This window comes from Ictalurus punctatus, chromosome 20, assembly GCF_001660625.3.
Source record: "Ictalurus punctatus breed USDA103 chromosome 20, Coco_2.0, whole genome shotgun sequence".
NCBI lineage: Eukaryota > Metazoa > Chordata > Actinopteri > Siluriformes > Ictaluridae > Ictalurus > Ictalurus punctatus.
The window spans coordinates 21,601,023-21,626,979 of record NC_030435.2 but is presented as its reverse complement, the minus strand read 5'-3'; the positions used below and the strand labels follow the sequence as shown (position 1 = coordinate 21,626,979).

General features: G+C 40.8%; 1 protein-coding gene across 1 annotated transcript in view; it reads right to left on the bottom strand.

The window, feature by feature from the left end:
• si:ch211-106n13.3 (vWFA and Collagen domain-containing protein) overlaps window positions 1-25,691 on the bottom strand; it is a 29,186-nt gene extending 3,495 nt beyond the window's left edge. Inside the window, exons 1-28 of the mRNA XM_017496240.3 lie at window positions 25,465-25,691; window positions 25,212-25,314; window positions 24,953-25,086; window positions 24,134-24,697; window positions 23,189-23,354; window positions 22,839-23,064; window positions 22,576-22,749; window positions 22,053-22,130; window positions 21,955-21,966; window positions 21,768-21,851; window positions 21,583-21,636; window positions 20,956-21,009; window positions 20,687-20,740; window positions 20,414-20,467; window positions 19,481-19,528; window positions 19,342-19,395; window positions 18,195-18,248; window positions 12,105-12,158; window positions 10,331-10,375; window positions 9,521-9,574; window positions 7,629-7,682; window positions 6,907-6,960; window positions 5,397-5,468; window positions 5,233-5,268; window positions 2,787-2,831; window positions 2,573-2,605; window positions 1,500-1,646; window positions 257-311 (exon numbers count right to left, since the gene is read on the bottom strand). Coding sequence (XP_017351729.1) covers window positions 257-311; window positions 1,500-1,646; window positions 2,573-2,605; window positions 2,787-2,831; window positions 5,233-5,268; window positions 5,397-5,468; window positions 6,907-6,960; window positions 7,629-7,682; window positions 9,521-9,574; window positions 10,331-10,375; window positions 12,105-12,158; window positions 18,195-18,248; window positions 19,342-19,395; window positions 19,481-19,528; window positions 20,414-20,467; window positions 20,687-20,740; window positions 20,956-21,009; window positions 21,583-21,636; window positions 21,768-21,851; window positions 21,955-21,966; window positions 22,053-22,130; window positions 22,576-22,749; window positions 22,839-23,064; window positions 23,189-23,354; window positions 24,134-24,697; window positions 24,953-25,037 — 2,410 coding nt within the window. The 5' untranslated portion in view covers window positions 25,038-25,086; window positions 25,212-25,314; window positions 25,465-25,691. The remainder of the gene's footprint in view (window positions 1-256; window positions 312-1,499; window positions 1,647-2,572; window positions 2,606-2,786; window positions 2,832-5,232; window positions 5,269-5,396; window positions 5,469-6,906; window positions 6,961-7,628; window positions 7,683-9,520; window positions 9,575-10,330; window positions 10,376-12,104; window positions 12,159-18,194; window positions 18,249-19,341; window positions 19,396-19,480; window positions 19,529-20,413; window positions 20,468-20,686; window positions 20,741-20,955; window positions 21,010-21,582; window positions 21,637-21,767; window positions 21,852-21,954; window positions 21,967-22,052; window positions 22,131-22,575; window positions 22,750-22,838; window positions 23,065-23,188; window positions 23,355-24,133; window positions 24,698-24,952; window positions 25,087-25,211; window positions 25,315-25,464) is intronic.
• Window positions 25,692-25,957: the final 266 nt, after the last annotated feature.

Here is a 25,957-nt window from a genome sequence, read left to right as displayed (position 1 = left end):
AGCTTGCTGCTAACTGACAGCGCCGGCCTTTCCAAAGCTAACTGATATGCTGATGCGCACAATAACACAAGTACACAGTGACGCAGACACCTGAACCCGTGTGGAATCGGTTATATGCTGTTAGAACTGGGCTGTGTTGAGTTTTTTGTGTGGACAGATGTTGGTGTGTGTAGTAACAGTGTGTGTAGTGACCATTAGAGCTTAGAATTTTGAAATCTGTTTCTTGATGATACAGTGTATTTTATCGAGCACTTACTCTGCAACACTGATGCACAAATCTTCATCAAGTGTTCTTCTGAAGGAGGCTTCCCCTGAAACACAGATCAGTGGCTAAGGGATTTATGATCAGGAAGAAATCCCTTGGGGTAATGGAAAATAGCTGATAAAGAAAAGAATTTAGACCAAGACATTTAGTGATGATATTCATCACTCATTCATTCATTTTCAGTAACCGTTTCGTCCTGCTCAGGTGGATCCGGAGCCTATCCCAGGATGGGCGTGAAGCGGGAATACGCTCTGGATGGGACTCCCGTCCATCGCAGGACACCATGCACACACACGTTCACACACTCTTTCACACTTATGGGCTATCTAAGGTTTAGGAAACCAGAGAACCCAGATAAAATCCTGTAAACATGTAGGTAAAGAGTAAACCAAGCTCAGGATCAAACCGAGGAACCTTGAGTTGTGAGGCTGCGACACTACCTTCCATTCATCCATCCAATCTCCGTACCGCTTATCCTATACAGGGTCACGGGGAGGATACCCTGGATGGGGGGCCAAACCATCGCAGGACACAATCACACACACTAATGACAATTTGGAAATGCCAGTCAAGCCTACAATGCATATCTTTTGACTGGGGGAGGAAACCGGAGCACCCAGAGGAAACCCATGCAAACATGCAAAACTCTATGCAAACAGGGCAGAGGCGGGATTCAAACCCCCAACCCTGGAGGGGTTGGACAAATCATATATTTGGATGTTAGCGCATGGACAAATCATCTATTTATTAGTTAGCCCACTGGGAAAGTGAAAGCTCCAGTGTTCTGCCTAGTTCCATTTTTTGGAAACTGAAGTGTAATATGAACTCAGGAGAAGACAACTGTGTAGCCATAGCCCTAGGCGACCTACAATTCATTTTGAACTTCTTGCAATTCTTTGGATTTGTAGATGAATTGTAAAACAAGAGGCAAATTTCTCTTGTTTTTTCTTCCAAAATTCAAAAATGATTAGGGGGTACAAAACTTTGCAGTATCGTATTGCAGCCTGTGACATGTTGTTTCCTCAGCAAGGCTGGGCATCACTTTATTTTATTTTGTTAACAAAATCTAGTTTTTTATTTAAAAAAAATAATAATAAATAATAATCACTTGGGGTGATTAATCAGAGCATGGACATGGACATCATCTTGGACATGATTTGGTGCTCACTGAGTTGTTGCCTTCTGTCTGTTCTTCCTCGGGAGTGGGTAATCCTGTGAACTGAGCAACACTTACCGGTTTTCCTGGGTACCCTGGGATACCTGGTTGCCCTGGCAACCCATTGTTTCCTGGATATCCTCGCGGACCTGCAGGTCCCATTAAACCGATTTCTCCCTTCTTCCCATCGGCGCCTCTGATTCCCTGATCTCCGGCTCCACCTCGCTGAGACAGAGAGAAACAGAGAGATCATAACCCATGGCCTAACGAGCTTTGCAACGATTCTGCGTGTACATGCGAATAAAACAGATGAAGCAAACACACTCAGATTCAGATTGATATGAAAAGAATTCTTGAAAAATGACTTTTGATAAAGTAATTTGGTCACCTGCCAGTTCCCACCCACCAGCCAACTCACCCCTATTATACAACAGCTTCCAACCAGAGACGGGGAAAGCTAACATGTTCTTCCTCCTAGATACAACAGCCACCTGCATCCTTTCAAACTACTGCTCATGCTGAAAATCCCAGTGGTACGACACACCTTGTAGGTGTAATTTTAGAGCTATAAAGCTACACGTTCCGAACTGTGCCACCCGCTGCACTACACACATTCCAGGCAACTTTAACATGGGACCAGGTGGCTTAGTGGAACTTTTTTGATTTGTCCAATTGTGATATGATAGCATTCTGTATGATAATGATGATAATTTTCCCTTCTCGTCTGACTATCTCCTATACTGTCGGGTGTGGATTTACATGCTTTCCCATTAGCCGAGATAAGACTCATGGTTCTTACAAAGTGACCTGCAGTTCCAGTGAAATCATTGACAAATGTTCTGACTCCACCCCCTTTCTAATGAAACTAGTGAAATCTTATCCACTTTGCCTTAAGATAAAAAGGCAACTCTCTCACAAGGGATGTTCTAAGCATGTCACAAAGGAAATAGTTAGGTCCTACAGTATCTTTATAATGTTTTGGAAAACAAAATTTGCAAACTGCACCTTTAATCACTAGGTCTCTGTTTAAAGTACCAAAAAAAAAGAAAAAGTCTGAAAAAATGTCAGGAACTGAAAGAGCTCCCAGTTTGTGAATAAGCAGGAAGCACTGTTGTGAAAGTGTCTGAGTGTGCTTCGGTGTGAATACACACCTCTCCTTTGCTCCCCCTGAGGCCTGGCTCACCCTGCAAAGGCCCAGGTATAGAAAGAAAACACACATCCATTCATTCATTTGTTCCACGTCTACAGCATAACACACGTTTTAAAATGTTTACATTTTAAAATTCCTGCTGAAAATGACACTTATTAATACTATTAATAATATTATGGGCTATTGTTATCATGAAGTGATTGTATGTTACGTACAGGTTTCCCAGGCAACCCAGGTGATCCCTCTCTGCCTTTCTCTCCCTGGAAAGAGAAATGCAAGGCATGTTAGTATAATTATATATATATATATATGATGTGTGATTATATATGTGTGTGTGTGTGTGTACGCACAACCTCACAATAGTGCCTCTGCTGTGGTTAAAATAGATGACAATGAGTTTCCGTTTATTGATGGAGAAACATCGTGTTTCAGAGAAACCGTGAGTCATGCCCAATACTTCAGTGGCCCTGAAACAGCAAATCTGTGTGATACTTTACGTCAACGTATTTCGTATACGCGTCTAATTTCTCGAGTACTCCCTGCAAACTGTGCTATGATAGAAAACCGAAAATAAATAAATGTACACATTCCACTGTTAGCAACAATTATGCAAAATAATGCAAAATATGCTCATTCAAATGTTATCGTTTCTATCGTGACGACTTACACGGGTCTGTCGATATGGATAACGCCGTAGAAATGGATTAAACGTGTTGTAAATGTCGATACTGTGACGCTTTCTTTGATGAGAGGTTCATGTAACATTTGTAGGAGTCTCAAGTGTCAGACGTGAAGTTGTAGCGGTAACACTTTACAATAACAGCGCATGAATTGCATGCTTAGAAAATTCGCATATTTAGAACGTAGTTTTAGGATTACAGTTACCGTTTGAATTCACGAGATTTCTGAGTGATAGAAGCTCACACAGCATGGGGAAACTGTGCTGTGCTTTGGACGTCCTGTCTGCAGATGTATTCTCTGCTCCATAACCTACCATGAAACCCACCATACCAGGTAGTGGTGAGCTAAAATGTGTGCAGACAAACCACACACGATAACATTTAAACACGCAATCAGGTCTTTTAAACAAACTCAGAAAGGATGGCTACCTATGAAAGTAAATTCAACACTATACATGTTGTAAATACAATTTCTCCACGGATGCTTCCAAGCAATGCTGTGCTGCCTGCATCGTGACCAGGTACCATTATCTTCCCAGAAGAGCAATGACTATCTTAGACGATCATTTTAATTTGATAAACTGTGTAACTGGTGTCATTTATTACGTTAATGTCATCGTGCTGTTTAGCTTGCTATCTGATAAGTATACAAAGTGTACAACAATATATAGTGGTAACCTGTTAGCTATGGAAAGGGTACTGGAGTTTTCTTTTCTTAATTCTAAAGACAAACTGCCATAACTAGTTCTGAATGGATAACTACAATAGGGCCACAACTCAGACGTTAGTTCCACATCTCTCGTTGCCAAGCTAGCACATCTCAGCATCATGCTGAGCCTTATATCTGTAAAATCGCTTAGTTGTCCTTAGCCCAGATGTAGTGTAAAGGAACGAAACTTTCCTCACTTTCACTCGCATTTATAACAGTCTGTCACAACGTGAGCGTTCACAGCGAACTCGGCGGGAGGATACGCAAGTGAATGGAACGTTAACGGTCAAAAACCGGAACTGACGCCAGCCTAGCCTACTTGTAAATTATGAAAGTGATCCGGCGCCATCCGATGATGTTTGCGTACGCAGCTGCACACGGCAAATGATATAAACAATTCGAAAGGATGCACGTTTAATTCATATTCTTTCTTGAAGAGCGTGTTTGATTTAGTTTACCCCTACGTGTTAATTAATACATGAACTAATGAACGTATTAACATGTACTTAAGGTTGTCGTTATTCATGCATGAACTCTCATTGAGGACTCACGTCATACTTAAGGTTAGCTCGTCATTAGTTCGTGATTAGTACGTGCCTTATGTCATCATTTAAGTACTATAAGTATTCATTTAGTGCATGATTTTTCATGTACGGTTATCGAACTTGACATTTTTTCCCAAATTGGAAAGTCTTCACGACAGACTTTGCGTTTTCTTGTTACTCTCTAATATGATGAGTTCATTTTTCATTTTTTAAAAAAAATTAACTTCAAGTGAGAGAGCAGAAGTGAGGCCTGTAAAAGGGAACAACAATTTATAGCTGCTATAACATAAGCGATAACTTATTTCTTGGGTGTCCACAGCATTACACATAGCTACAAATGGATAAAAAGTGTGTGTCGTTCTGTAATTGAAAATATATATATTATTGGCAAGACTGCTGTAGGAATAGAGGAATCAAACATTTAAAAAATAACTCTGCGGGGGTAAACGTAGCTCCACGTCACCCCAACCTGTTGCTGTTACAAATATGTTGTTCCTATAGCAACGGGTCGTTTTAGTTCTTACATAAATGTATTGGGTTGTACATAACAACCTCCACCTTGCTCTCGGTTTCCATCTCTGACTGTTTCGAGCAGAAGGAGCTGAGTAAGATCTCAACATATCGTTCACACCATCCACTGCACAGAGACTAAACATCCTCGATACTAACACACACACAGCAGGAAAATAAATGTCACAGTCCATCACCCTCCACTGAGCTGCAGTACCTGACTTCCTTTTGGACCAGGTTCTCCTGATTCCCCCTGCAAAAGTAAGTTACAATGCGTACAATTAGAGACGGTGACAATTTCACACGTTAAACTAATCTCAGAATGAACACTGATTGAAAACTGCGTCGACTGGATGTGGCAGCGTTAGAAAATAGTCTCACATTATGGCCTTTTAATCCTGGTAGACCCATGACGCCTTGAGGGCCTTGAACTCCAGGTTCGCCCTGTGATCCCTATGATACACACACAAAATGAGACACTCATACAAACTCACAGAAGGCGTATGGACTACAAACGCAAAGACGATGTGTAATAAAAGGACGTGACTGGTAGAAAAGTGTGAATAGTGTTTCCTGTCGATCTTTTCTGTACAAAGAATAAATATGTTGCAGTTAATTTGCCCCTCACAACTGACAAGATGTGTTCAGGGACAAAAATAAGTGTGTGCCTGATACAACTTCATCTGAAAATGGAAGTGGGCAGGTTTTAGAGATAGTCTTAATTCCTCAGAAGAAACAAACAAAACAAAAAAAAGCAGAAAAACTCCCACAGATATAGATTTATCAGCACTTGTGTTTTCAGAACCTAGATTAAAACTTTCCACTTCACTCTAATACTTACTATACATTTCCTGCTGGCTCCAGAAAAGTTTCCTAACCTAAAATAAAGTTTCATTTGAGGGTTTAATTATTATTCCTTACTGATCTGGTCATTTTATTTTATTACAGTGAATTGACAGGCATCATTTGAGAATACACTTTCACAAAGTTTTTATTTCTTTTTATTTTTTCTTTTTTTTTATCAAGGATCTGGTATTATATGACAAATCCACCTCAGATATCTATTACTGATAAAGATTTATCTGTTGCATGTATCAAGTTTTCGACGTGTTCCTATGAGTTCTGTGTAGTCATACTGAGGATGTGGTTATGGTGAGAAGGTAAGGAAATGACTGCATTTTAACCTTTAAAATAGGGCAAAACAAACTTCACAATATGATTCAGCCCGAGCTAATGAGGCAGTAAATCTGAGTTTTAGGACATAATACTTAATTATGTTATGAAGCATTTATTAAGCTCTTTTATTTTTAGGCTGGGTCGGTAACTGACCAACCAGACGGGTTTAGTTCTGGAGAACGGTCATTGTACCCTGATTCACTGTAAGGTCTCCTCTCAGACTGCGCCTCTCGGAGCCCGTTTTGTCGTGTCTTATTGTTGAACATGAGTCTCAGTTAAGACAAAGACACTTATAGCCCAAGACAAAAAAAATTTAAACATGTTAATACATTTTCATCAGAGATTTATTTTTTATTATATATTTTGATGCAAATCAGCTTTCCCACTCCTCTTGCTCATCCTGTGGCTGTTTTATTTGATTATTATTATTTTTTACTATAGTTTGATTTATAGCATTTTGTTTTAATACTCAGAACCCCACTGGGACCGTGTTGGGTCAGTCCGACTTGATATGGGTCATACCTGGGTTCTACATACGACATACAGTAAATTACCGCGTACATATCACTATAATGTAACTATTTGCAATCTAAACTGCTCCTCTTTCGTTTGACGCCACCATCCGCTCTTGCCATTTTCTAAGCTCTGAGTATCAGGATATTGTTTTCACACCTTTTGTGAGGGGAAAACCCTCAAATTATGCTATGTAACTCACTTTAGATCCAGGTTCACCCGGGACGCCGTCCTGCCCTCGAGGCCCTGAGTTGCCCTGAAAGAACAGTATCATTTATTGCCATTACACAAAAGAATCTATTCACGGACATATAGTCAGGTCCATAAGTATTTGGACACTGACACAATTGCTGAGCTCGCCAGAGCATTTCTTTCTTTTTATCTCTCTGATAGGTCTGTTTTGTTTTGTTTTTTTTCAGCCTATTGACATCTCTTTGGACCGCATATGAACTCATGAGAGTTCCCATGAACAGCTATTAAATGCAAATTCAACGCTTGGAATCAACTCCAGACCTTTTATCTCCTTCATTTGTCATGAAATAACGAGGAAACAGGCCACACCTGGCCATAAAATTGCTCATCAGTCGATTGTCCAATTACTTTTGAGCCTGTGGAAAATGGAGAGACTCTGCACAAAAAAACAAATGGCTGTAATTCCTAAACGGTTAATGCAATATTTTTTGTTAAGGCCTTTGAATTAAAGCTGAACGTCACATCTTGATTGTTTCATTTCAAATCCACTGTGGTGGAGTACAGAGGTAAACTTACGATAATTGCGTCACTGTCCAAATACTTATGGGCTTGACTGTATATCAGTTTCATTGTATCACACACACACACACACACACACACACACACACACACACACACACACACACACACACACACAGATGTTCCTGTTTGTTTTAAATTACAATCAAATACCTTTGGCCCGACTGGACCTTCTAGACCAGGTGGTCCCATTGGGCCTGGGGGTCCCTGAAAGGAAGTCACAGATTAGTTTTGTTAAATCAGTATATTTTTGTACTAGCAGTTCTATGAGTCTGTGGGGCAAAATTACACCTACAGTAAATAGCTAAATACAGTTGCAATTAAAATTGTTCAACCCCCATTGCAAATCAGGTTTTTTGTCAAAATGTACAGACTTTCAGCTGTTTGCGATGAACAAATCAAACAAAAGCAATTGAAACAGTTTAACACAACAAATGCTTCAAGTGGTTTCCCCAAATTCAACTGAAAACTGACTTCAACTGACTTCTCCAGTTTCAAAATTATTCAACCCCTTCATGGTGAGCATTTTTAGTACTTAGTAGAGTACGATTTTGCTCTTATGACCTGCTGCAAACGAGATGCACAGCCAGACACCAGCTTCTGGCAGAGTTCCTGAGGAATCTTAGCTCATTTCTCATGAGCAATGGCCTCCAGTTCAGTAATATTCTTGGGTTTGCGTGCTGCAACCGCCTTCTTCAAATCCCACCAGAGATTTTCTATGGGGTTCAAGTCAGTTGACTGTGATGGCCCTGTAGAATCTTCCAGGATTCTTCTGCACCCAAGCCTTGGTGGAATTTGAGGTATGCTTGGCATCATTGTCCTGTTGGAAGGTCCAATGATGCCAAAGCTTCCGCTTCCTCACAGACGGATTTCCTGATACATCAATGAATCCATCTCGCCTTCCACATGCTGCAGGTTTCCAGTGTCAAAGGATGCAAAGCAGCTGCAGAGCATCACCGAGCCTCCACCATGCTCGACTGTGGACAGAGTGTTCTTTCTTCATTCTTCTTCCTCCAGACATACCGCTTATCCATCGTGCCAACAAGTTCCAGCTCTGTTTCATCGCTCCACAGAACAGAATCCCAAAACTTCTGTGGTTTATTTATATGATTCTGAGGTGAATTTTCTTGTGCTTTTGGGTCAGTAGCAGTGAACGTCTTGGAGTTCTGGCATGGAAACCTTCTGTGTTTAGTATTTCATGTGTTCCAGCTCAAGCACACCTTGTTTAGTCTTTTTAAATCTTTTCCTTGAAAAGTACCTGAAGGGTTAACGTCACTCTAGCCAAAGCAACTATAAAACTAAGCTCCACTATCTAGTGGCTAGCTAACATAAACAAGCACATATCGATGTTCCCAGGGTCCTATGTTCCCCAGATTTATATGGCACTTAATATCACTGCATGGGTATTTGGACATTTCAGCAGTGAGATTCAAAATTCACTTTAATTTATGTCCGTCACATTAGCTAACTCGCTCAGTACACGTTAAATCAATCCCCTCTTGATACTGCTCTCAAATGTACCCATCTTTGACTCAATTTAGAGCAAACTAAATGGAGACATAAACAGATCTATCTACACACTGTCAAAGAAGTATTCATTTGACTGCATTTGTTGATTCAGAAAAGACATGTGGCATGAACCACTTCAGAAAGCACAAGTCTCGAACAAATCCCAGGAAGTGAAACCAAGATGTTGGCAACCGAGAAAGAAAAAAAGCAAAGCAAACGGTCTCTCTAAATTTAGACTTTTAGTTTTGCTGAAGTGCCCAACCAGGATCAAACACATATCCTCTCTCTTCATCCTCCCTACACTGAACACACTCTAACAACCATGCTCAATATAGTCAACATCAGTCAAGTCATAGTACCCCTGGCCTGAACATATCAAAACATACTGTTCGATCATGACATTATGAGCACTAGTAATAGGTTGAGGTGCAATACTAGAAGCCTCCAGGTGGCAGTAGTGTCCCATTAGGAATGCACGGTTCTCCATTAGCTCACGATATGAAGAACACATACTCGTTCTATTGCACTATACATACCTGAGGTCCTTTTGTTCCCACTGAACCCGGTGTCCCTGGCAAGCCTCGTTCTCCCTGTTACAGTTAAATACTGCGTTCACAAATAGCAACACCACAGACATAGACAACTTGTAGAAATGATATTGTTTCACGTCAAGGTAAACACTGTTCCACTGTACTCGGAAAGCAGATATTTCTGACTCATAAATTCATCGTTCGTCTGGCTTTGTCCTAAAACTGCACACCACTGCAGTTCTGAATTCGTGAACCTAATGATCGAGAGATGTTGATTCATTTTCTAATACATAGTACATCATATTCTGTAATAGCAACATACGCAAGGATTTATATAGTGAACGCTGTATAGTGTGAACAGAGTTCAGAAGCCTTTGTGTTTTGCAGGGTTTTTTGCTTTGTTTCGTCAGATTAACCCAAGTGATCAGTTGGATTCGCAGATGTTCCACAGTTTTAAAGGTAAATCATTTAAAAGTATGATTCTTCAATAAAGAAAGCATTGTTAGGATTGGCAAATCGCTGTTATTTTCTTATAACAGCACATCCTGTCATGATTTATCCCTTACTTAAATCCTTTATATGTCCAAATAGATCATCAGAGGCACAGGAAATAGAGTATATCGTCAACACATGGTCTGACTCAGCTTCTTCTGAACTCTTGCAATTCTCTAGTAATGTATAATGGGAACCAGAAATGCTGTTTTTACATAGAACGCTATATTTATATTTAAATATATATATCTTTTCTTGATTTCGAGTACAATGAAACACTTTGTGTCATTGCTGGTGTTAGGTATGTTTATTGCAAATGCTTACCTGAGGTCCAGCAGGCCCTGTTTCACCTGGATGTCCTCTCATGCCCTGAAACACGCAGAGACCAAAATGCACGTACGTGAGATTAAATTCTAGCAACATCTCATTCGTAAGTGCAAATACAGTCCATACCGAGTAATGTATAAACATATACAGTATATAATGTGCAAACGGAGATCTACACGTGATCTAGAAGGTTGTGAGTTCCTATCCTGTCGTTTTGTCTGAGAACCCGTAGTGGATTCTTAACCTTTAATTCCTCAGTGCTGTGCTGTGCTGGGTTTTTGCCTCACTTCCAAATTGTTTTTAGAAGAAGAAAAAAAGTGTCTCCCAAATGAATAAATAGTAGGATACAGAAATGCTACTCAGTAATGGGCTTCTTAAGTCTAGTTTTCTGGGTGTTCGGTTTCCATCAGCCGTTTGTTATTTGTCGTCTGGCAAGTGGACTTCTCCCTCGTTAGAGCGGTAATTACACCCGAGAGAGACTTGACGAGAGTGTTGATTAAAGATTGGAGGAGAGGAGAAGACTTTAAACCGGCACAGTCGTTTAGCTGTTCAGGTCGTGTTCCTTTCGAAAGCTCCCCCGCCCAAACAGCCTCAGGAAGATGCTGAAGATTTCTTGTTGAAATGAACCGGCTCGGTTTGGCGTAAACAGGAAGGGCAACCCTTGCCTTGGGTTAAGGAGTGAACGAGCGCCACACTTTTCAGCAACCGAGCAGAACGTTCCCTCATCAACGGTCTTTTCCATAAACTACCAGCGGATCAAAATGAGAATGGTGTGCAAGTCTTTGCTTAGAGAAATAAGGAGAATCTAGAGGGACTTGACGACCTGAAGTAAGGCGCGTTCACGTTCTGGAAATATCCCCCTGCACCTGAAGGCTTAAATGTTCCACTGGAAACAGAACATCCAGAGGTTCACCGCAGGCACAGCCGAGGGTCTGTATTAACCACCGGATTAATCACAAAGACTCAAAATAGTGCTCGGGCATGTGACATGAAACGGCCGTCTATCTACCTAAAAGATTCCATAGATCCTGCTTCCCACAAGGAGGCCACAAGAAAACCTTCACGCAGCCGCAATAACCGCCTGCCAAGATGAATAAACGTCAAAAAACTTAGCTGAGAGTATTTAAAGCTTTAAATTTATAGCAGAAGCGTCCTCGCCAAAAAACCTTCACTGCTGGTAGGATAGAATGAGAGCAGATGTCTGCTGAGGAGTGACATCACACCAAGCTGTTCCATTTCATTTTGCATTAAGAGCCCCTGGCCTCCGAGATAGATCACTGGTGGCGTCAGGATTCTTCGGCTTTATCCACCAGCTGTTTGTGTTATGTCATTAGTCAAGCTGTTCCAAATTTGTGGAAAATACAGAAGCTAATCAGACCTGATTGGTGGTTTGTTACAGATAGTTACAGATCGGAACGGGATCCGATCTCACTTCAGCTGCCCACAAAGGAGCTGCTCTACTACAACCCAGCAGTGTATTCTGGGAGAGCGCAATTACTGTGGTCGTGCTGTTATTTGGACTGGAATCACGCCAAAGATGGGGACTTTATTAAAGCAAACGACTCGAATGACATTTAAAGCTGAAATTGGAAATGCTTCCACGTGTATGGAAAATCTATGAAAACTGTAGGACAGGAAACCATAACTAGAGAACAACAACGCTGTGGTTGATGACTAAATATGACAGTAACACCAGTGACGATGACAGTGATGACAATGATGACTACCCGGGGGGGGGGTGAAGTTCATAGCATTCAGAAGGTTATCCTACCGGAATACCGTTCTGTCCATCACTTCCAGGCTCACCGACATCTCCCTTTTCACCCTGCGACACAAACACATGGCCACACGCTGCATCAGAGAAAAACAGTCGATGTAATATCAAATGATTAATTAACCGATTCATTAATTGATCTATAGGTGAAATGAAGCGACTTCAAATTGCGCAAAATTAAAAAACACCAACAACTTCATTTCAACACTTGAAGAGGAAGAGAAAGCATAAAGAAAGAAGTTCAATAGGTGAGTCACTCTATACTGTTTATGCAACCGTCTTATATCGAAAATATTCGACACGGAAGAACGTGAACTGTAGATTAGGCTCTCTTCTTTGATTTCCAGCACACTATGGTGATTTCATGCAAAATGCACGTGCACATCTCAGACAACTCCTAAAGATAAAACAAACAAACAAAAAAAAAACCAGCAAGATAATGCAAAAACAATTGTATCTTAACATTGAAATAAAAAATTCTAAAAATTTTTTTATTTTTTTGTATTAAATGCCTCAAGTAAGGAGAAAACATATGGGGGCTTGCTGTTATAGGTAAAGAATCGACAACAGGGTATAATACGAAGCAAACTGGATGTTAACTTTCAATAAATGAATAAATCGTGATGATCTTTAGTAACGTGAACTCGATGAGACACGACGTCCAATCATAAGACATATTCGCATTTAAAATCTTGCTGACATATTGAAACAGGTCTTGCATCACTTACTCGGTTAACAATTCTCAGAACTGCTCTTTAACACCTCTATAGTTAATAGGAAAGTTTCCGTTCATGTATCGCTACAGTTAGACACGGCGATCCGGCACGCTAATCAGCCGTCGACATCTATGAACAGAACTACACTCCTGCTCTGACCGCACACACCACAGACAAAGTGTGTCAGGTTTACCCATAAAGCAATGCAGAAAGAGCAGGCCCTTTATGAGGTTCACCACATGCACATGTGCAAAATCTTCATGCAACTGCTAAACATAAGCAACACACCCTGTCATTTAAAAAATAAGAACCTGGTGGGGACTCGAGGCGAGGTTGTAATAGCCGTAAATATCGAGCAAGACAAGTGCTGCTTGTGGCGAGAGAGGTCTGACCACAGGGGAGTGTGAGAACTTGGCGGGATATGAGTCTGATCATGAAGAGGATAGCAACTCCAAATGAGGTGCTCCCATTTCCTCCAAGTTAATACTGCAAAATAAAACAAGTTTACCACAACCTAAATATTTACGATCACATTTATTCAAAGCCTCTTTATCTTATCACAGTGTTTTTTTTGGCCCAACCATAGTTAGACTGGTATGTCTATCAAAATGTGATTGCTACTAACAGAGCAGCTATCATAAACAACTAAGCAAAAGCGTGCTCAGCAATTGATGTTCAAAAGTAACGTCAATAATTAGGCAGGAAAAGTCCCTGGTATTCAGGGTCGTGTTGCGCACCTGCTTAAGTCGTTTTTCTGGCTTTTATTAAAAAGACCTGCGTGTAGTTCACGTCTCTGAAATCGGCCGCAGCGGAGTCTGGAGCCTATCCCAGGGACCTCGGGGCACGAGGTCAATGGTCACACTGGACAGGGCACAATCACACACACATCCACGGACAATTTGGGAACACCAATCAACCTGCAACGCGTGTCTTTAGACCGGAGGAGGAAACCGGAGTCCTCAGAGGAAATCCCGAAAGGTGGGATTCAAACCCACATCCCTGGAGGTGCAAGGCAAATGAGCTAACGTCGAAGCCACCGTGGACCCCATGGTTGAAGATACAGACCTTTAGTTGTCCAATATAATACAGCGTACAATGTACGAAAGCAAGGGGAATTTTTAAATAAAAAATCATTTCAAAATACGACGACATATGACTGAGAAAATGGAAAGCATTCAATGTAACTGTATAATTCTATGTTTTAATTTCACCAGGGCCTAAATAACAATTGTGTGGTCGTATGTAGTCCTTTCATTCCGATTAAAAAAATAATGCAACATTCAGAAACCAGCTGGGAAAAAGTAAATACACCCTTACGTCTTCCATATCCATTAAAAGAGTAATTAACAGCCAGATGTTACTAATGAAACGTACAAGAATACTTAATCAAGAATTGTGACTACCTCTATAAATAGCACTTGATGCAGCGAATCATATTATTTTCGATTTTGTCGACAGTGAAATATTGGGAATAATTAGCGTAACGACCTACCGAGCGCACTTTTTGCATTAATCTAGCTATAGCTAATATTCTAACAAACTTAGCCAACGTTCTAGTTATTCCACGCTCAGTATTGGTTTCAAATATGTATATCTTTGAGCAACATGAGGACGATAACGTTTGAGTATTTTTTAAATCAACACATGAGGCCACTTCACCACACCAAACTGTCACTTTACCAGCCTGATGGAAATCCTGGCCCTGGTGTGTATATCCTGATATAGATCTCAGAGAGCTATAGAAAACTTTTAGACACGTTAAGATTAAACCATACACTGTATAATTAGAGCTTAAACCTGGAAAGCTGGAAAATCCACGACATTTTTACATGCTATAAAAGAAAGCAAAAATGTCGCTGTAGAAATTACATGCGCGAGTATATAGCACGCACGTGTCCTAATTGGAAAGCGAGTAGGAACTTTGAGGCAGCCTGTTATTAAGATCTGAAATATGCTACGCCCATGACAGCCAGGCACAGAGATATCTATAAGATTCGTAATTTCGCTCACTTTTCCCCGAGTGCCAAATTACAAGCCACATTCATGCTGAAACTCTTGGGGGAGGCTTCAGTGGGACCCTCCTTTCCAAGGAGACACCGGTCTGTGGTCATATATATATATATATCTCACCTATGTTAAAAATAGCATCTGTATTTCTGGCTACACATGTGTGCAGTGTGTCAGAGTAGCACGTGAGGGACGAACATGTACACGCCGAGCTAACGGGGGAAAATGAATTCCGTGACATTTACTATACGTGTAAAATCAGCAACGAACGTTTACCCCAATCGAAATATTTACAATCAGATTCCTTCACAAGAATTCTTATGTTTTGGTTTGACATTTTACTCACAGTTTTATGCTGTTTGCAAAACCGACAAAGTAAAACCGTGGCCAGGGAATTAAGTTCAAAAGTTACGTCAGTAATCACGCGGGAAAAGTTCCTGGTATTCAGAACCGGGTTGCGCACCTGCTTGAGTCGATTTTCTGCTTTCCCTTTACTGAGATGGAGTACTCAGGACAGCTGTGAACCCCGATCACAAAGCTGGCATGCTAACTACTGTAGAAACGATAACTACAAAAAAATATTAGTGAACGCTAATAACAGTTTAGCATAATATGCGTAACTGCAAGGGAAAACGTCTTACTTCAAATGTTAAACTGTATAGCTGTAGCTGTATTACTGAGCTACAGTTATACACTAGTTGCTGATTTATTAGGTATCAGGTGCTAACAGGATCTAACCTGAATTCTCCTGGATGTTCCATAAAATTAGGCGTCCCTACAGTATAAACGGATAAAAAAGTATGACGGGTAGTTCATTAAAAAAATAATAATAATAATTTAACTATCGGGGAAACTGCTGGTACACGAGAAATAACACACTGTAATCAGTTTTGTCGTGGCATCAGCAGCTCTACGGCACTCTATTGTTGATTATTTTCCTATATCAACACACCTAAGAATTTAACTAGTCCTTTTCCATTCATAAATGGGCTACAGTCAGTAATCATGGCTGTACATATGAAGTGGCACCTGATACGAGTGCATGCATATACAGTGTGGTACAGTGTGTACCTAATAAAATGGCCGCTTGTTGATGGACATGAGCGTCCCTTCTCTAGACAGAGCTACCAAACACCCTTTCATCGCTGTGAAAAAAAAAAAGCCCGTATGCAACCGTAAGCCTTTGATAGTCAGAGACCTCACACAAAGCACACGGTACTCAAACACGACATGGAATAATTGCACCCTGAACCACCCGTTGCCTCTAAAATCATTTCCACGCACCAATTACGCAGCTTTTTTTAACGAGACAGCACCATAGCTGCAGCCTTGCGAGTGTTCCGTGAGGAATTTTATTTTAACGCAAAGAAATCCTGTTGCGTTTGGCATTTCGCAATAACACGACGACGCATACAGAATTTTACAAACACAGGAGCAAGCTTCTGAGAACAGGGCGGCTGGTTTTACTGGCCTTGAGCATATTCCTCCGAACCCTGTAATTACACAGCTTTTTCAGCGACAACCGTGCCAGCTGGGCCCCGGCAAACCTAGCCCGGGTCGAGCATCTTTTATCCGCTGTGCCACATCAAACCGTACCACGGTTAGCTAATCACCCGCTACAGCCCTCAACACGGTGACGGGAAGCCTGGAGGAGAGATGTGGTGGGGTTTCTGATCTAGGAGTGGAAGCCAAAATGGGAAGGTGCATGGAGAGGGTGGAGAAACAGCCACATGAGACAAGATCATCCCACTGATCCTCACATCTCATTCCGTTCGCCACTAGTGTTTTGTTTACTCAAGTGTCTTTTAATGGTTTTGCCTGGCTGACATCAACCAGTCATTTAGACAGGTCTGGGATTTAAAAAAAAACAAAAAAAAAACAAAACAAGTTTTTGGACACACTGTGTTAACATTTTTGGTTGAAAACAAAACAAAAAACAGGCTCAAGTTATACTGTAGAGATAGAAAATCTAATTATTGTCATCGACGTGCTACATCATATACGCATCCATTTCCCTTAGTCTGTAATAATGCTCTTAACCATCTAACGAGCTCTCTATGCATTATTACATTACGTTAGCTAACACTGGATCTGGAGCTCTTTAATGAGGCAGCCTAATGTATTTGTATTCCAGCTGATATTACCGTGATCTAATATCAACCGTAAGACAAATCTCAGCTTACAGTATAAGTGTAATTAATAAAGCATTAATTCAGAGTACCATTCAGAGTGGATGAGAGTGCGAGTGAGACTGGATGATGAAGAAGTCCTTATAACCCACCCACCCCTTCATCCCCGCCCTTATTTCATTGCTAATAGTGGTTAAGGTGTAAACGTTTGACTGGTAGCTCAAGACACTTGAAGGCCAAGTTTAAATAAGACGTTAAAAATATCCCGTTCAGGATAAAGAAATGATCTTTCCTCTCCACTATGCAGGATTATTTTTAATCTAGTGAAATAAATCGTTTGCGTCAAGGTGGGGGGGGGGGGGGGGGGGGACAAACCAAAAAGGTCACATCTTCTAAACAGACCCATATCGAATGATCAAAAAAAATCATTAACCATTAAGCTTTGGCGTGCAATTTAATAAAAATCCATTTACTACTAGGTCTGCACAAGTTAATGGGGCAGTAAATGGAAGGGATCTTAATTTTCACTACGCACGCAGGGCGAGCGCGAGTTCTCCTCGACACAGATGCTGCAACAGATGCACGGAGTTGAAAATAGATTTGGGTGAAAGACGCCACATGTGCAACTTAAATACGGCCATTCACGTCCCAGCTCGTTATAATCTCAAAACACCCGCCTACTCCGACGGTCTCTCTTAGTTGATGCGTTTATTTTTACTCAAAACAAGCATAACTATATATATATATAAAAAATCTTTGGAGGTTAAAGTCTTTTTTTGGGCTTCAGTAAATGAACAGCCAGCCCACTGTCAATGTTTTGACTTTAAACCCACATTTAGCAACGTGCAGCAAAATAGCCCTGAACAAAGAACTGTGTCATCTACCTAGCATACTCTAGGAATTGGACGTTCTTTGTTTTACATGATTAACAGCGATATATCTGCGTCCTGTCGTTGAACAGCTCGAGAATGTCAGAGACGACGAGGAAAAAGAGCAACCGCAAATATGCGCCGAGAGCCGAAAATAAATCTGCATAGTCTTTCCTAAGAGAACTACTCATCTGACATCCAGTAACTACATGGAGCTCATTATGTCACAAGATCCGTCGCTTGTTTGTCATACAAAATCTAGACATTCTGGTGCAGTGAGGAGAGGTGTGTGTAGTGTTGTGAGAATAGTAATCACGGTTAAGAAGACATGCCATTTGCATCCTGTGATTAGAGATATTACTGTACCTTTAGTCCAAGTTGTCCTGGAAGTCCATCATTTCCAGGTATCCCAGGCTCCCCCTACATCGAAAACATGATTTATTTATTGGCAGTTTCCCCCCTGACCCAGTGCAGAAAACATATTCTGCTTACAAGCATCTTTAAAAACAGCACTTTCATCCTATTTACATACCACTAAACATTTAAAACCACCTTTGTAGAAAAAACTATTGTAAATGGGTAGGATCATGTCTACACCTGCTGTGACATTAATACAAATTTAAGGATCAATAAATATACATGAACATGTGTAACAAAGAATATGTTTTAATAATAAATATGAACATAAAAAAAATATGAACAACCATATTTAAACCATAGTACCCATGGTAAAACCACACTAGTCTTGGTACAACTGTAGGTAAACCAGTAACCATAGTTAAACTATAGAAGCCATGGTAAAACTGTAGGTAAAACATAGAAGTCTTGCTAAAACCACAGTAGCCATAGTTAAACCACAGATAAACCAGAGTAGCCATGGTAAAACCATAGTTAAACTATTGCAGCCATGGTAAAATCACAATTAAACCATAGTAGTCATGGTAACACCAGAGTTAAATCATGTATTCTTCTTAAAACCATAGGTAAACCATAGTAACCATGGTAAAACTATAGGTAAATCATAGTAACCATGTTAAAACCACAGTTAAACCATAGTAGTCTTGGTACAACCATAGTTAAACCATTGTAAGGATTGTAAAACCACAGTTAAACCATAGTAGTCTTGCTAAAACCACAGTTAAACCACAGTAGCCTTGCTAAAGCCAGTGTTAAACCATAGTACCCATGATAAAACCATAGTTAAACCATAGTACCCATGGTAACACCATAGTTAAACCATAGTACCCATGGTAAAACCATAGTTAAACCATAGTACCCATGGTAAAACTAGAGTTAAACCATAATAGTCTTCATACAACCACAGTTAAACCATAGTAGCCTTGCTAAAACCACAGTTAAACCATAGTAGCCATGGTAAAACCATAGTTAAACTATATAAGCCATGATAAAATGGCAAATGACCAAATAACAATATACTGTATAACCAAAGCCAGCCATCCAAAAGGAGTTCACCTTTTAAGAATCAGCTTTTTGAGTTCAGACGATGACTCACCTGTGGTCCAGGTTTCCCTGGGGGTCCTATTTCCCCTTGCTGCCATGGGATTCCCTGTGAGTTAACACACTCAGCTAGATCAGTGGGGGTGGAATAACATCGGAACTGTTTAGCCATGATGTGATGTATAAAATCGTACCTTGCTTGCTTCTACACCATAATCATTCCATTTCGGGAGTCCAGGGCCCTAAAAAATCAATGTGTGTCAATTGGTACACTGTACATGCTAAGTAGCAATCCATATCATACTTTTTCTGACAGTAAATTGCTCTGACATACTGTATAATGGTGCAGCAAAATGGAAACGGGAGTCAAGTACAGTACACAATACATAGGCCACTGAAGTGGATTAAGTTGTAAGAATACCGTTGCTATGCAACTGGGAAATATGGACCCATGTGGGCAGAAGCTACAAGTAGCCTACTGTAGCTAATGACTGAAGCTAATGATTTATCTAGCCAGCACAAGCTATTAGACCTTATAAGGACACTGCGAAGGTGTATTTCCCTCAAATGTGTTGGTAAATGAATTTCTCTAGTTTCCTGCATATTGAGAAATGTCAACATTGTGTCACAACTTGTGAAATCAGACCTTCTGAAAGTCTTTATTTTTGTACGTTACAGTAAATATCTAATGAACTGGTTTACTTACACTCATGAGGCCAAAAGAATGTTTAATAAAGGTTTCAAACAGGGTTTTTGTCAGCCAGTGTTAAAAAAGTCTTAGTCGAATAAAGGTAATCAGTTAGCAAATAGCAAATCTGACACTTTAGCTACATAACTTTCGTGATTTTTGCTTGGAGTTTGTTTATGAGCATGCTAATTATTTACATGAGAGGTTTTACTTTGTGTTTTGATTTCTTGTTTGTTTAGCGCTAATGCAATAATAATAACCCCACATGAACAATATAGTATAACAAAAGTTTGTTCTGGAAATCTGTATGTGTGTATATATATATATATATATATATATATATATATATATATATATATATATATATATATATATATATATATATATATAAATCAGCTGTATTTTTTGAGAATTTTTTGAGAATTAAGATTAGCCTTACTGTTGGTCCTGGAGGGCCTGGCCGTCCTGGTGGCCCTTGGATTCCCATATCACCCTGTGGAAAGAGGTAGACATCATAATCAGCAATATGCATGCAAATATTGATAAAAAAAACAAAAAAAACAAACATGTAATAATCATCAATGGTGTGTTCCAAATCTGTCGGCTAAAAACCTACGTCACTTCTTAATATAGGTACACTGCTAAATAAAAGCCGTTACATGACTAATTTGGGCAGCTTAGGCTAACTTTAAAGAATGATTATAAGACTTACTTTGGGACCAGCTAGTCCTCTCTCCCCCTTTTGTCCTGGTTGACCTGCTTCGCCCTGGAAATGGACAAGGAAGCGTTAAAGGGAATAAAGTAAAAATGAACACTCACTATAAATGAAAGCTGACAGACACCACTACAGCATATCTACCAGCTTTCCTACATTAGAATCAGAGTTAGCTGATTCGTTTGGGCTTTTTCAGGCCTCGACTATCAAACGAATTGTCTTTTTATTATTATTATTATTATTATTATTATTATTACATCACTCACTTTCTCACCGTCTCTTCCAGGCTGCCCAGGTGGACCCCTCTCTCCCAGCTTTCCCTTAACACAGAGAGACCATGTGATGCAGATCCATACTTTATTTAAGCTTTATTCATTTCGAATTCTCCACCATCCACTAGTATTACAGTGCTAGAATTATATTCCGCTTTAAGTATACTATTACTACAAGAGATTCTTTTATTTTAACCGATCCGTTCATATTCATTCACCGATCCGTTCAGCAACAAACAGTTTGAATAATGTAAAACAGCTAATAATCATAGTTATTTCATAGGATGCTTGTATGTGTGTGTTATTAAGACAGATACCCAGCCTAACTTAATCTACTAATAAAGAAAAATTCCAGCTTGGACTAAATGACTGGGAACAGAATTCACTGAAACATTTCATGAATAAACATATAATGGAGACGTACATCATATCTCTGTTTGGCAATCATAAATCCGGCTATCTATGGAAATGGCTTCCAAATTTCAGTTTTGTTGAATGACTCATGCATGGCAGTGACTGATGCTGATTTGTTCACCTTAGGGACTTGCACAAAAAAAAAAAACCCGAAACAGTCCTAGCTACTACTGAAGGTGCTAAATATGACATAAATGAGCCACTCACAGGTTTTCCGTCTGGGCCAGGAGGTCCCTCTCGACCCTTCTCTCCCCTGAAGCCCTGTGTTTAGCGCAGATGAAGTTCAAATCTGATCAGATTTTCTAAACTATACAATGATTAAGACCACAGCTACATCCTTACATGAACTATGAATATATTAACCTATCCATTCAGCTTAATTAATGACTCACCATGGGTCCAGGTAGGCCTGGTGGGCCAGGTTTACCACTGGGGCAATCACAGCCTTCTACAGCACGAGAACGATCAGTAGGACACTAAAAAAAGTCGTGACATGGATTAAAAAACAACAACAACAACAACAACCAAAACTCAAAACACTCCTTATAAAATTCATATATACGTAGACTGGAGACTCACCCTGTCATCGTCCTGTAAAAAAGACATAAGGAGAAGTTAGAAAGTGAAGGAAATTGTAGGTGCCAAATGCTGTAGGTAAACACTGAGCGTGGTCTTACTGCGGAGTAGATCTCACACGCTGTCTCTCGTTCGCTCTGCAGAGGGTCACAGTAGAGCCGCAGCTTCTGCAAGACGATCTAAACAGGAGACATGGACACTGCAAGCTTTGCTTAAAGGCTAATGTGGCTAACAATCAGTGGAAGCAGGGCATGAAAGTACAAGCTGATCTCGATTGACCTGGCTACCTTTTTAGCAGTTTTCTTTAAATCAGGGGATCTCATCTTCTGTCCTGGGGACCACCTGACCTGCGTCAGCTAATTATTAAGTCTTTGAGCAGTAAGAAAAACTTTCCCGCAGGAAAGCAGAGGACCCCTAGGACTTGAGTTGAGAACCCCTGGTTTAAACTTATTTGCATATTATTAATTAGGGACTACCCAAATGAGTAAATAAGTTACAGTAGCAAAAAAGCTACCACTGGAATACACAGCAAGTCCATTTGGTTCAGCTCCTTTTGGTTAAACAATTAGGGTAGCGCATAGAGATTTGTGGTGTTCTAAAACTGCTATTCATGAGGCCACCTACTGGCACAGTGGTTTCTATGTTGACTTTTTTGGCCACTTGGGTCTTCCCGTTGATGTAGATGGGGACAGCTTCTTCCAAGAGCTGCTCCTCGACATATGCATCATCTACAAAACAGGTGATGCGTTTGGGCCTCACCAACAACTTCAGCTGGTGCCAGTCTGTGTCAAAGAGCCTCTTCAGTGGATAGAACACAAGAGTGAGTCGAGTTGCATACCAGGTCACATAAAACAGGGGCTCGGATTTTTTTGTGAAATCTGACAGACCTTAATGCCTCGGTCATTAAATATGACAGTCTGCTCTTTCTTCATCGTGCTGGTACTGGTAAAGGTTACCGACTTGTCTAGGCCATTCAAGGTCACTGCGACTTGCTTGACACCTTCTTCAGACAGCACTCTCCAGAGGTCAAACTTCATGCGGTGGACTGGGTTCTTCACCTGCAGAGTGGCCACAAATACATACGAAGGAGGCAGGCCTTCTGGAAAGATCCCTCTGTGAAATAATCAGATGCATCAAATATGAAGGTCAAGGTCAATTTGAGTCAATATGGCTAAGTAGATGAATCTGCATTAACCGTACGTAGACAATTCTATAAGTCGAGTATGCTGGCTGTTACCTGGTGCTGCGAGTAAGGTTCAAGCGAGGGTTCAGGAGGTAAGCCCTTTCTGATACGAGAGATCCCTGGACCTTTTTAGCCACTACCTCGATCCCCATCATACTTATCAGGTCGAATCCCTTCTGCCCATTGACAGTACCAGGGATCCTCACAGGACACACTGACTCTGGGAATGAGACCAATAAGATTAGTTACGTCACAGTTCAGAAGTAGCTTAGAATAAGAAGGATGTAGATTTGTCACGTATGTATTACGGTATAGTAAAATTTAACTCTTTGCATATTCCAGGAAGTTGCAGGTCAGAGCACAGGGTCAACCATGATAGGGCTCTCCTGGAGTAAATCGAACATAAGCACACTAACGGCGACTGATCTCCTGACCTTCTGCACAGTAACTCAGAGCCTTAACCACTGAGCCATCACTGCCACTGTAAGTGGTGCAACTGATTACCTAAAATAGGTTCTCAATCCAGTTAAACTAGGTTTTTAATCAGAGAACCAAAAGACTGAAAGCCCTTGAGCTCCTGGTTCAGGTGCATGAGGAGCTAAAACAAAACACAAAATTTGGGCTGGAAGACTGCCCCAGAATAATGAATTGAAAACCCCTAACCTAAAAAAAAAAAAGGGTGTAAAAATACTATAATTTGAAATGAATGAACTTCACTGTGCTCTTAAAGCTATTAAAGTAATTGCTGCACTTCATGAAGATATGTGTCAACATAAGAAGACACAAAATAAAAATCATTCATCATCAGTCTTTCATCATCCTCTCCATCCAAACACACATCCCTAAACAGTGTTTGAGGAGGGTGCCATCATTTCCAAATCATCCTCGACAGCTCATCCTCACGATTAGATGGTGTCGGGCCTCAGTAACCCTTGAAGCCAGAAACAACCCAATTGTTGGTCGTCTCTTTCTGAAATGACCCAGTGGAGCTTGACTCACCCTCACAGAGTTTCTGCTCCATCACATCCCTTATATTCCCAATGGAGGTGTAGTCCTCCACATGCAGCACGTATGTAGAAGAAGGCTTGTTGGCCATGGACACCAGCTCAGCATTGGTAATCTCATCTCCCACGCCCACAGCAAACAGGACAATGTTCTGTGCTTTGGCCTCCATTGCTGGATCCACCACATCGTCTTGTGACCGTCCGTCCGTCAGAACCACGGCAATACGGTTCCTTGTGGTCTTCGTGGTATGGTTTACCACAGAGAACACATGGTCAGTGGCGAACTTAATAGCACGGCCTGTCTGGGTTTTGCCACCAAGGTAGGAGATTGCAGCGATGTCCCTCAGAAGGGTCTGGGTGTCCTGGTGCTTCCCGAGAGGGATCTCCAGACGTGGCGTATCGCTGTACTGGACCACAGCCACCTGAGTGTGTCGGGAGCTCACATCAAAGCCACTGGTGATGTTAACGAGCCAGCGCTTAGCTGTGTTGAAGTCCGCAATCCCAAGACTTGATGAGCCATCGATGATGTACACCAAGTCATTGGATGTGGTGCTACAACCTGCAAGTCCAGGAAAATCTTTTTCCACAGGTGTATATGTACAGTGCAATACATTTCCAAAGAAGATCAGGGCAAATAATTCAAGCAAAGTATACTTTCAAATCACATACCAATAGTGCAAAAATTAAACAGAGAATTTCACCAACAAGGAAACATAGCAGTAATGTGGACATTGCTGTAGCAGTTGGCCAACATTGATAAGATCTTGGTAACTACAAGAAAGTGTAGCAAAGGAAAAGCAATATAATAACAAACCAGCTTGACTGTCCTCCTGATCATGTCCTTTGGTGTGGGTCAGGAATAGGAAGACAATTAGCGATCCCAAATAACATTCCCTCATTATAGGTCAATGGGGCATCAAAACTGGGGCTGGCAAAAGGAAAGAATTCCTGTATGTGAAAAGGCAGACATGAGTCATGGACTGGTATTACCTCCAAAGCTCAGTCTTTAAAACCATGTAAAAATGAAACAATCATATTCATCAATCTGGAAATGGAAAGAGATGAATCCCTACATTTAAAATGGTAATGCGGATATAAGGCGGTATCTCAGGGTGCCCCAGACACCTGTACCAGGTAGTCGGTGTTCTTGATTGCCTGGTTTAGGTATGCTAGAAGCTGTGAGAAAACAAAAAAGTCTTTACATTTGACTTCCTTTATTGCTAACTCATCACCGCTCTTCAGCACGTTCGTGAAACTTTCACTGAGAACCAACTGCACGTTTTCTGAGATAAATTAAGCTCACTAGTAAACACTCATTTTACTCACCTCTTAGGACTCTCAGATCACTGCGACTTCCCAGAACAGTAACTAAAAGATTAGTCTAGCTGTGCTCATCATGGACACAAGTCACCGTGCAGACGTCCAGTGGGATGGAAGGAGGGATGCAGGAGAGTGTTTATAGCTACACAGACAGTGACGTATAACCTCAGAGCTCTGAATGAGAGGGTGAGAGGGCTCCAAAAGAGAGAGACACAGAGAGAGAGGAAGGGAGGAGTGTGTGTTCAGCCCCTCCACAAAAACCACCTTCAAAGAAATTCTAAATGGCTACACACTTTCAAGACATAAATAGTACAACCGACACGGCCTACTGTCAACCGTTTAATTATTTGGTGCAGCCTATTAACATTAGCGCTACCTTAGGAGGTGCGTTTACTCCTCAGAGAAGGACAATGCTCTTGTTCTTCTCCAGATATGCAGTTGGACTCCAACATAATATTTGCCCAGGTTTAAGCTAAATACATTAACACAGATGTCGGCT